We start from the raw sequence: 12,540 nt of genomic DNA on the forward strand, positions 1-12,540 counted from the left end.
CCCCATCCTGACCGCCTGCCCTGGCCCTGCCCTCACCCCGCAGCCTGACCACAAACCCAGAACCTGGTTATTACAGATGGTGGACAAGAGGGAGATGGTAGCAAGCCACACTGGGGTTCGGGCCCATTTCAGGTTGGTTCTGTACCTCACAGTGGGGTCCCGTGAACGAAGTATGAATCTCCAGGGATGGCATGGAATTAAAATGGGATGTTGGGATAAGGGCCTGGGCCAAACTCCATTACAATGAGCACGACATGTCTAAAGTGATGCCATTCTGAGAGGATCTGTTTCCTTGGGCTGAGATGATTCCTCAAGGGTTGTCGATATGTTAGCTAGGGCTCCCTACGGACCTTAGGGCCAACTGCATCGCTAGATTTATCAAATCCCACAGAAGAGCATTTTCTTACGTCCACAAATGCGGTCCTCAGAATAAGGTCTTTGACCCATGATCCTAGTGGTTTCAGGGACGGGTAGGCTGTGTTGGACCACAGCGAGGGAACTTGGTTGTTGAGGAAACTGTTATACACCTTTTCCATTTCTTCAGACATCACCACAAATCCAGCAATGGCTTTGTTGAGTGTTTCTAGAGAAGTCTAAGAGAACAAGAAAGGGTTGATGCCCTGCACAGATGTAATTAGCAAGTGGGAAATGCACCCATTGGTGGTGGCAGGTGCTGCCGGCTGATAGGCCCTCTTGCTGGGTTCCATACTCTCTGCATACTGTCTGGTGGGTCAGACCCTCCCATCCTCCATGCATCTTTACAACATGCAACCATGGGGTGTAAAATATGGGGGTGGGGGGCAGTTCCGGCAGTTAGTAGCGGAATCCAATGAAGTGGGAAGAAGAGAGGAAGAGAAATGTCCCCAGAAGCCAAAAGAAATGGTTTTGAACAATGCCACTGGAAGATTTAGTATGCGTCAGGTACTAGGGAAAAAGAGATGGCTAATATAACAGTCCCTTTTTCTTTAAGAAAGTCGTTTTCCATTGGGAAAGCCTTACTCATGGAAGGGTAATTACAAAACAATGTGCTAATTACAGGGACAGACACAGAACCAGAAATGATGGCCCCTGAGGAAGGGTTCCTAAGTCATGGGATGTTGGAGGGGAGGGCTGGTGTCCAGGAAGCGTTTATGGAGGAAGTGATGCTTAGACTTGTCTGTCTTCAAGTGGGGGATGTGGAAGAGACAAGGGACGAGCAGCACCCATCTCCTCTTCTTCCTTTGAACACCAGTCCTCCCCACCCCCTAGTTTTAATCGGGCAGAGAGCAATCTACCCAGAGGCTCTATTTCTTTCTTTTTTAAAAAAATATATTTTATTGATTTTTTTACAGAGAGGAAGGGAGAAGGATAGAGAGTAAGAAACATCGATGAGAGAGAAACATCGATCAGCTGCCTCCTGCACACCGCCCACTGGGGATGTGCCCACAACCAAGGTACATGCCCTTTACCGGAATCGAACCTGGGACCTTTCAGTCCACAGGCCGACGTTCTATTCACTGAGCCAAACCGGTTAGGGCGAGGCTCCATTTCTTAGCCAGGCTTGCAGCTGGGGAGCGGCCATGTGACCATTTTGGCTAATGGATACAAGAAGAAATGATGCATGCAACTTCTGGATCACATTTTTATGAGAAAGCTGCTTTTCCTCAGCTTTCTTCGCCCCCCAGTGACTAGCAAAAGGGGACAGTGGGAGCAGCCACCTTAGACCTAGAAGTGGCAGCTACCTGTTAAGGCTGGAAGATCCAACCCTCTCTCTGGGATCCCTGGATGAGCTCAGAAAGCAAGACCAACTACCTGCCCTAGACAGGGCTCCCTCTGGGCAGGTAGCTGAGGGACAAGTGAATTTCTATCTCATTTTGGTTGCTATATTGGGGGATCTTTATCACAGCAGCTTAATCTGTATCTTGATTCATTCAAGACAGAAGGTAATTGGCCCTGAGCTGGGGACCTGGCCTGCTGACACTGGCGTATACTTGCCTCGATGCCATAGTCCCAAGGTGAGGACTTCCTATATTCAGCTGCTGCTGTGTACCCCTGACCCATGAGGCTAGGCATTGCCAGCCACCAGCAACATTCAGAGACTTTGTTTTCCTGGGAGGGGACAGATGGCCTTTGGCTTTAAAAGATTTACTCCATCTGTCCTCCCCAATCTCATCACTGAGCCTTGACTCTGTGGTAGGTATTTGGTTCCCTGCTTGGTGGTAAAACTTCTCCTGTTATTGTTCTATATTGGGTCTCTAATAGCTTTTGTGTTTCCCTTATCAATGTTATACACGTAGAAACCAGGAAGGTGTTTAGCCATCATGACACAGTCCAGACCATGTAGCGAGAACATACTCCTGAGCATGAGGCAAAAGACCAAAGAGTTGCTCTCAAGTTTTAGTTGCAGTGAAATCATTTGGGGGAGTTTTCTTTTAAAAAAGTCCATCTTCCCAGGAATTTCCAGAAATTCTCTCTCAGGGCTGGAGTGGGATCAGGAGTTACATTTTGAACCTGCGGCAGAGTGGATTTTACTGCAGGTGTTCTGTGACCCACACTCTGAGAAATGCGGGCGTTCACAGTCCTCATAAATGCGATCTTATTCAATGCAAACTAGACATCAGGAACGAGAACTGTATCTCTAATGCTTTAGTTCTCTAAAGTGGTCTCTGATCACAGTTCTGATCTGCCGATGGTAAGTCTAAGGGTGTAAGGATAATGAGGAGATAGAGGATTTGTAATGTCCCATATACACCAAGCCATTATGAGAGAGGTAACGTGGCCTTGTTTGGGAAGTGTAAATTCAATTTTAAACAAGTTGGGTTTGCAGAGTTGTTAGCATATTCAAATGGAAATGTTGAAGTGATGGGGAGGGAAGGCTCTAAGCACACTCATGTTATATAATTCTCTACACAGCTTTGCTACCCCACAGCAATGATGGCAGTGAGCGCCCATACGTGGATTAATTTCAGCAGATTGTTAAACCGGTCCACTTCTTGTCCAAGAACAGTGGTCAAGGAGTTAAAGCGTCCTTGAGGGTCCTTGATGAAAAGGCTCTCAGAGGCATTCTCCATTTCTAGTATTTCTGAAACATAGAGAGTCAATTCCTCAGATCGATTATCACTAATTTCTGTCGTCATATCATTATGGTTGTAATTTACTTGTCTTAGCCTTTCTTTCTTTCTTTTTTTAAAAAAAATATACATTTTATTGATTTTTTACAGAGAGGAAGGGAGAGGGACAGAGAGTTAGAAACATCGATGAGAGAGAAACATCAATCAGTTGCCTCCTGCACACCCCCTACTGGGGATGTGCCCACAACCAAGGTACATGCCCTTGACCGGAATCGAACCTGGGACCCTTCAGTCTATAGGCCGTCGCTCTATCCACTGAGCCAAACCAGTTAGGGCTCTTAACCTTTCTTGAAGCCAACTTCTCCTGCGCCTGGGCCTAGGCTGAATGGGAGACAGGCCATGCAGTCGTCGGTGGCAAATGCTAGCAGGACAAGCAGCTACTGGGTAGATCTGAGACATCCCTGAGAACAGAGGTGCCCGGGGCCCTGAGTCTCCTCGGCCTTGCAGGTTCATAAGCCCAACTCTTCCCAGCACACCTGTGTGGCATATGGGAGAGGAGGGTTGGCAGTGAGAGACCGAGAGATGAGAGAGAATTTGCATTTATGCCAAGTTACTGAGCATAATTCAAAGGGACTGACTGAATTATGAAACAGGCCCTTGGTTCAAGCTGGATCGGAAATTTTGTTCTTCTTTTCCCCTACAATCCAGCAAGAGGAGGCTCATATAAACTCCAAAAATATGAAGGAAGTGTATTTCCTTGCATATCTGAATAAAGTGTGGGTAAATGAGTGGCTCTGAAACACACCTATCAAATTCCTTCCTAACCAGTCACATTTTGGCTGCTGTAAAAAATCACAAGCAGCGTGGGTCAGTCCAATCTTTTGGGTCCACATGGCCTTCGTCTTCTCCTTCTATCATTTTGTTATCATCATAACTAGCTAGTTTAAAAGAATATATATATTTTTATTGATTTCAGAGAGGCAGGAGGAGAGAGAGCGATAGAAACATCAATGATGAGAGCGAGAAAATCATTGTTAGGCTGCCTCCTGCATGCTCCCTACTGGGATAGAGCCTGCAACCCAGGCATGTGCTCTGACTAGGAATCCAACCGTGACCTCCTGGTTCATAGGTCAACGCTCAACCGCTGAGCCACGCCAGCCAGGCTTAGCTAGTATGTAATATTAGCAACAGAAAGAGAGCAAAGGGGTGGCCAGACATTATAAGCATGGTCACCTGGGCAGCTTCACTGGGAAGCTGCAACTTGATACTCCCCAGGGAACCTCTGGTCCATTCCGTGCAAGTCACTGGGGGGAGGAGTCAAACAAAGGGGGAGTTGGATGCATGCGAAATGAAGTCGGGTGACTTAGGGAAGGTGTTTACCTGTCAGTCTATCCTGGGAAAAAGATAATTGGCTGGGGGTGGAGCACTGCAAGTGCAGTGAAATCCAGACAAAGAATTCTCTCTGCCTAGCCTTGTTCCTACTCCCTTGCACTCTCTTGCTACGTGACCCCCACTTGCCCTCATGCTAGCCTACTATGTGCCCTTAAGCAACCACATGGCCTTGGGCTACAGCTGGGAGCACAAGCTAAACTGGTCATATGCTGGACTGAACTGTGCTTTGATATGGAGAGGAAACGCTGGGCAGAGGCTTTAACCCTAGCCCTGCTGAAGACTAGACTGGACTTTTTCCATAGTGAGACAGAGGAAGATGGGACCTTGGAAGAAAACCCCCTTAATTTTACTTCATCAATAAAGCTCGCCACAATAACTCCTGTGGGAGCCTCAGGAATTCTTTCGCCTGTGGCACCCCAAGAACTCCACTTCCACTGATAACAGGTGGGGACACGGAGGGCACCTCACTGATAGCAGTTTGCCTCAGGTGTTCCAAACCCTCAGTTCTCTTGTTGAGCCAATTGCATCCCTGCCCCTATTCTCAGCAGATGACATCACTTATTTCACAGTAAAAGTATAAGCTTTATGAAGCCTGGAGAGAAAACCTCCTAGGTGTCAGTGGAACTCTGAGACAAATATACTTTATCTTCATCCTTCCATCCATCCATCCATCCATCCATCCATCCATCCATCCATCCATCTTCATCCCATTTCACCTAGTCCTCCTAGACTTATTAAAAATTGCTTTCTAAAATAACTGACTCAGTTTGCTTCAACATCAACAGGACTCTGCTCAAGAAGAGATTCTTTTGAGGCCTGTTTTAGGAGGCAAATAACTGGTTTATGAGGTCACACTGGCCCCTTTTTTTTCTGGGGCACTTGGCAAGATTCAATCTGTGATACTGTAATATAACAAGAATATATATATATTTCGGTCTTCGTCTCTAGCTCCTGACCAGATCTCCTAACACCCTTGTAATTTCATAAGTGAGAAAAACAACAGGGGCATCACTTTTCATAACATTTGGTTTTTGACTCTGGCTCCTGAAACAGCTTGAGTGATAAAGGTAAAAACAGCATCTCTTGTTATTCATAACAAGCCCCCTTCAACCACATCTAGCTTATGTTAATGAGTTGACTTTTAAGAACCCAAAGCATGGGGAAGCTGGTTGTCAGCAGAACCAGCTCTGTGATTAGTGGCTTGGAACTTTCAGCTTCATTCTCTGACCTCTTGGGAGAGGAAAGGGGCTGGGGGCTGATGATTTAATCAACCAACCATGCCTACGATATGAAGCCTCCATAAAAGCACAACCAAAAGGCTCTGGAGAGCCTTTTTTTCTGAGCTTCCTAATGTCTCTAGATCTGTGCTGCCCAAAAAAGGAGCTGCTAGCCACATGTAGCTACTTAAACTTAAAATTAAATTTAAAATTACTTTTCTCAGTGGCACAGTGGCATTTCAAGTGCCCCCATCTACACTAATAAAAGACAAAGATGCTAATTGGCCGTACCTTTGCTACGCCCAAGCCACGCCCACAAAGCCAATCAGAGTGACTATATGCAAATGAACCCAACCAAGATGGTGGCTGGCAGCCACGGAGCTGGAGCAAGCAGGAAGCTTGGTTGCACCGGAGGTGGAGGAAGCCAAGCTTCCTGCCTGCTCTGGCCAGCTGTGGCCTCTGCAAAAGGCAACAAAGTTTCAATTATCGAAGCTAAATAAATCCCATATACCTGCTTCCAGCCAGCTTCCACTGGGAGCTTGTGTGGCTGGGGGCTGTGGCCAGCCTGCAAACAGCCATCAGCCCCTCACCCAGGCTGGCCAGTCACCCCAGCGGGGACCTACACCCTGAAGGGGCTGTGGCCAGTCTGAAAACAGCCCTCAGCCCCTCACCCAGGCTGGCCAGGCACCCCAGCAGGACCCCCAACCTGATCCAGGACACCCTTCAGGGCAAACCAGCTGGCCCCCACCCATGCACCAGGCCTCTATCCTATATAATAAAAGGGTAATATGCAAATTGACCCTTACAGCAGAGCGACTGGGAATCACTGTTCACTAAGACACACACTGACCACCACGGGGCAGATGCTCAATGCAGGAGCTGCCCCCTGGTGGTCAGTGTGCCCCCGCAGGGGGAGCTCTGCTCAGCCAAAAGCCAGGCTGACGGCTGCCAGTACAGCGGTGGTGGTGGGAGCCTCTCCTGCCTCCTCAGCAGCGCTAAGGATGTCTGACTGCAGCTAGTCCTGTTCCCCGCTGGCAAGACATCCCCTGAGGGCTCCCAGGCTGCCAGAGGGATGTCTGACTGCCAGCTAAGGCCCAATCCCCGGGGAGCATGCCTAAGCCAGCAGGTGGTCATTCCCCGAGGGGTCCCAGACTGTGAGAGGGCACAGGCTGGGCTGAGGGACCCCCCCTGCCGAGTGCACAAATTTTTGTGCACCTGGCTTCTAGTATTGGATAATAAAGATCATTTCCATTATCATAGAAGATTCTATTGGACAGCCCTGTTCTAGAATCCATGTCATTTTTCTTCTCCATTCAAGATAAGTAGCTGAATTAACCTGGGCTGGTGGACACATCCATGTGCCAGCACGGTGGTGCACCCTGATTCTTCGGGGACAGAGCTCCTGCCCAAGGATCTCTTCATCTGGCTCTTTATCGCTCTCCTTCATGATAGCCTTTCAAATGAACTGTAAAGGCAACTGTTTTCTGAGTCCCGTGAGCTGTTCTAGAAAATTACTGAACCCAAGAAGGGGCTGGGGTTGTGGGAACCCTTGATTTGTAGCTGTCTGGTCAGAAGTACAGATCGCAACCTGGGACTTGCAAGCGGCATCTACAGTTGGGGGGCAGTCTTGTTGTAGGACTGAGCCTTTAATCTGTGGAGTCTGCGCTCACTCTGGACAGTTAATGTCATAATTAAATTGTAGGGACACCCAGTTGGTGTCCAGAGAATTGGAGAACTGTTTAATGTGAGGGAACGATCCACACATTTGGTGTGAGAATTACTGTGAGTAGAGTGAGAAATACAGTTTACTCTTATAGTCATTGTTTTATTTTCTGCTTAAATTTTTGTTTCCCTATAATTACATCTCTTCTAACCATGAGCAATAGATTAATAAATCTACATCTGCAGTCATTTTAACAAAAGTGTTAAAGTGGTTCTCTCTGATCATTTAGGAAGATTCCTTAACTCACCAGAAAACAAGGTGAAATTAATTCAGCTATTTATCTTGAATGGAGAAGAAAAGTGACATGGATTCTAGAGCAGGGCTGTCCAATAGAACCTTTTATGATAATGGAAATGATCTTTATTATCCAATATGGGGGCACTTGAAATGCCACTGGTGCCACCAAGAAAAGAAATTTTAAATTTAATTTTAAGTTTAAGTAGCTACATGTGGCTAGCGGCTACTTTCTTGGACAGCAAAGCTCTAGAGACATTAGGAAGCTCAGAAAAAAAGTCTGATGAAAGTTACCGTGGCTAGAAACCAACTTGCTCCTTATGCTTCTGGCAGTTGCGGTGCTGTAGGCCTCTAGTCTATGAATGGACTGTGCCACATCACAATAGCTTTCTATGTAAAGACAAGTCTGCATAATAAGCAATTTGGACACCTGCTATCACTCAGCTCTCTGAGTTTACTCCTAAAAGTTCCATTATATACAGTTGCCAGAGATATTTATTACCTGGAACTCTGCTCCGGATAGAAGTAACAAGTTCTTGGACAATTTCATCATTGCTCTTTCCCTCTCCACCAGAAGATGACCTTGGCTGAACTTCAAGTATGGTGTTGATTAAAGTGGTGGTCTCTTTGTACTGTAACCGTGGGAAGAGACAGAATAGTGAAGATTCCAATTCTCAACACATAATTTTGTAGCACCTATAGTTCACTTAGTGAAATAATGGCAGTTATTAAAAACAAGAAATTTTTATATTTTATTTTGAAGATAGAGTTGGTAAAATATGCTCATTGGAAATGCACAGTACATCATTGTCAGTGTTATGATTAAAATATTTCAGTTGGACAACAATGTGAATTTCTTAATGCACCGACCTGTACTTAAAAATGGCTATAAGGATAAATTTTAGGCTCTGGCTGGTTTTTCTCAGTGATTAGAGCATCGACCCCATGGACCAAAGGGTCGTGGGTTTGATTCCCAGCCAAGGGCGTGTACCTTGGTTGCAGGTTCATCCCTGACCCCATGTGGGAGGCAACGAATCGATGTGTCTCTCTCACGTGATGTTTCTCTCTCTCCCCCTCCTCTCTCTCCCTTACCCCCTCTCTCTCTTAAAAAAAAATCAATAGAAAAAACAGTATTAAAAAAATAAAATGATAAATTTTATGTTGTATATATTTTACCACAATAAAATGATTAAATTTTTTTTTTTTTAGCTAATCATTTAAAAGGCAGTTATGAAAGTAAGGAAGAAATAATGAGAATTGAGTTTTAGAATGCTTTTCTAATTGAGAAAATGTTATTTAAATAAAAATATTATGGCTTACTATGGAAATTTTGAAAACACAGAAAAGTACAGAGAAAAAATTTTCGTGATCCTGCTTTTCAGAGATATTTATAACTTTGGTTAACTGCCCCCCTCCCGCCTCCCATCTTGGACATTGTCTCTATATGTGTGCATACGGTTAAAAAAAACTTGAACCCGTATAATTTATATAGTATTCTTTTTCAATTTCATGAACATTCTTTCAACATTACTATCGACATATTCATTAGATTCTAAACACATATACGAAGTCATTTACTTAATGCTATAGTTAAATAGTTTGGTTTCCTTACTCAATGCCAGTCATTTAATACCATGAATTTTCTATTTTAGTTCTTAACTCTTTGGTTGGATGGAAGAGTCTTGAAACATTTAGTGCAGCCAGCCTGGTATCACTTCCTATGATGGTAACTGAATTAGAGACTTCTGGTGAGCAACCATTCCCAGTTTGCTTCTCCTCTAGGGTATAGCAAAGATTACAGGTTCTTGCACCCTTACAGAAAGATGGTTCATGTGACTATTATGGTAAATGAGATGTGAGTCAAAGTGACGGTGGAAGCAGTGAAAAGCCTATGCCTAATTCTTCCGTTTCTCTCTTCCCAGGCTGTGATGAAGGGGCCATTTTTTTCTCTAGTGAATGCAGCTACGTACGTTATAAGAGTGCCTTTCTCAGATTGGGTCCCAGGATGATTATGTGAAGTACAACCCCTCTATCAATCTGCTATCACAGCTGTTGTACTAAATTATTGGGACTTGAGTAATTTTCTTACTGCAGCACAACTGACTCCATCCTGACTAATATAGTAGACCATTTATACTTTTTTTGGGGGGGTGGGGGGGGTTGGAGGTGAGGTGGACCAGCTGCTAACATGGCCTGTTTCTTATTATTGTAGTTTCAAACTAGTTCTAGAATATGTCCATGCATAGCTTCCGTTTTTTTAGTTTCCTTTTCAAAGAAGCAAAAAATGATTGCCTCTGTTTCTTATTGTTTTGCTGAATCTCTTTGCATCACAGTCGTCTCTCATCATTTCTAGTTTTGGACATTTCAGTCTCCATTCTGGAAAGCTTAAGTTTGTTCCCTACATCACATGTGTGATAATCTATATCCCAGTTCTGGTCTTTAAGACTCCAAAGAAGTTTTTAATTCTGCTATGGTATTTTTAGCTTCCTTGAAATATTTCATTCTCACATCTCATGGCATCCTTGGTATATACAAGCCAGCCTGTTCTCAAAGTTTGGCTTTCTCTTTCCTATAGGCTGGGTCTCATACTCTATCCCAGATGCCAGAACATATTCTTTCTTTCCTGGTTTCTGCAGTAGATGAGTTGCAGAAGGTGAGCCTGCGTCTCCTGGATGGTGTTTTCTATCCCTTATCTTTAGGTATCGTTCTTTCCCGCCCCATTTATTCAGCTTCTGTTTTGTTTTTTTTTAAACATATTTTATTGATTTTTTACAGAGGTAGGGAGAGGGATAGAGAGTTAGAAACGTGGGTGAGAGAGAAACATCAATCAGCTGCCTCCTGCACACTTCCTACTGGGGATGTGCCTGCAACCAAGGTACATGCCCTTGACCGGAATCGAATCTGGGACCTTTCAGTCCACAGGCCAACGCTCTATCCACTGAGCCAAACCGGTCAGGGCTGTTATTTTTAATTTTATTTTTTCAGCCTCTAATCAGAAAAGAGACACTAGCTTTCCATTTGCTCATAGACAATCTATGTAGATTGCCCTTGACTTATGCTCATTATTCTCTTTGGAGGCAAATTTCTTCACTGTATCTCCCCTTGATATGTACAAGTCCAGGTTCAGTTTTTTAAAAAAACTAGGTTCAATTTTCTTTACTAGTAAGAACCTGTAGTTTGCTGGGCTAAGGAAGGAATCATTTGTATCTTTTGTATTAAAATTCTATTGATGACAAGAAGCAGAATTAGCTAAACTAAATCAGCTAAAGCAAAGAAAAGGAACCTGTTGACTCACATAGCTGGGAAGAGAACACAAGTCATGTGGGTTGCAGGCATGAACAGATCCAGTGCTTTCTCTCCTGTGCATGCTTGGCTGTTTCTCTCATTCTTTCCTGTGACAGATGACCTTCTTTCACATGGTAGGGGAGTGGGGAGGGTGCCAGGGGTAAGGCCACAGGATACTTCAGATACACAGCATCCTAGCCAGGGATTCCGAGAGGAAAGAAAGAGCCCTCCCCACATCCCCGCATCTATAGACACTATCTCCGGAAGGGACTCCCATCCACCTAGCATGGGCCACGTGCCTGTTCCTTGGACCAAGTCAGGTGGTGAGGTGATGGGGTGCTGCCTTTGGCCAGACCTGAGTGACATGCTCACCTCTGTGAAGGTGGTGGGTATTTAGAATTCTTACCAGAATTTTATGGATGAGGAAGGGGTGGGAATAGGACATGCATTGTACCAGAAAAATGGAGGGAGGCAGGACAGAAAAACATACTGGGGGCCCACTACCTTCCTGTTTTCTCATTCTCAGTCATCCTGAACCAGCAGAAAACACAAAAGTACTGTGCTCCCAGGCACACACTGCCAAGAGTGCTGCTCCTACCGGCAGTGCTGTATCTCTCAGCACTCCCCTATTCCATATCCACCCCCCGCCCCACCCCTTCTCTCACCCTCCACACCCCACCCACTCCAGAGCAAACATCAGATATGAGTGCAAATGAACACTAGGTCTGCCCGCCTCTTTTTCCTGCTGGAAGCAGAATAAGGAGAAATAAGATAGACTATTCTAACTCCTCATCGACTAGCAAAGCGATTTTAAGGGTGGAGAACGTGACACCAGGTTTCAGAGCATTAACCTCTTGATGTTCTTTCTGGAGGTTCCACTGTTGTTTCGCATGGATTCCTCGGTACCTAGGCAGACCTCACCCTCTAACACTGTAGGGGCACAACTGAAGTTACAAAGAAGGATGAATAGGAAAAAAGGAGAAAGAGAGGGAGGTGATTCCTTTTAGCCTTGGGAGGGCAGCCTAGTCTTCAACCTTGAAAGCATCGCAGGGCCCTCAGGGACATAGCTCATTTCACGGCTTTGGTTTAGGCGCAGACACCTGAGCATGACAGATGATGAAAGTGGAAAGGTCTGCAGTGGCCAGGTCATGGGGAGCCTTGAGTGCCCTGTGAGGAGCTTGGATTCCTCGTAGATAATGGTGCGGCAGCAGGAGGTCTTACAGGAGTAAAATTGTCCAGTCTGCGCTTTGGACCTATTGCTGGGCTCTGGTACTGTGCCCTCGATGAGCTGTACTTTTAAAGTTCGGTGTTTTAATTTCTCGGCCTTGGAGATTTGTCACTGTACTTTTATAATGTGATCATCTGTGGGTCCATATGAAACAGATATGCCCAGCTTATTCGGAGGGAGAAGGGTAAAAGAGAAAGGACTCTCCTGATGATCATCTAAGTCCCCACGTTATGGTAGACCAGCAGGTAGATTGTGGGGTTGGCAGAAGGCTGGGAGGTGGAAGGGGGTGGCCAGCGACAGGAAAATGCATCATGATTTTAGGACTTTGTGAAGGATCCTGAGGGGACAGGCTAAAGTGGAATTAAAAGCTGAAGGTAAGGTGAAACATGTATTTTATCTGTTTATTTAGGG

At 45.2% G+C, this 12,540-nt stretch overlaps 1 protein-coding gene across 1 annotated transcript in view; it reads right to left on the minus strand.

The window, feature by feature from the left end:
* Positions 1-12,540, minus strand: part of DNAH6 (dynein axonemal heavy chain 6) — a 223,692-nt gene that overhangs the window by 8,602 nt on the left and 202,550 nt on the right. Inside the window, exons 70-72 of the mRNA XM_036335492.1 lie at positions 8,119-8,248; positions 2,934-3,061; positions 408-593 (exon numbers count right to left, since the gene is read on the minus strand). Coding sequence (XP_036191385.1) covers positions 408-593; positions 2,934-3,061; positions 8,119-8,248 — 444 coding nt within the window. The remainder of the gene's footprint in view (positions 1-407; positions 594-2,933; positions 3,062-8,118; positions 8,249-12,540) is intronic.

The sequence above is a fragment of the Myotis myotis genome, unplaced genomic scaffold (assembly GCF_014108235.1).
Source record: "Myotis myotis isolate mMyoMyo1 unplaced genomic scaffold, mMyoMyo1.p scaffold_m19_p_14, whole genome shotgun sequence".
In the NCBI taxonomy this organism is placed as follows: domain Eukaryota; kingdom Metazoa; phylum Chordata; class Mammalia; order Chiroptera; family Vespertilionidae; genus Myotis; species Myotis myotis.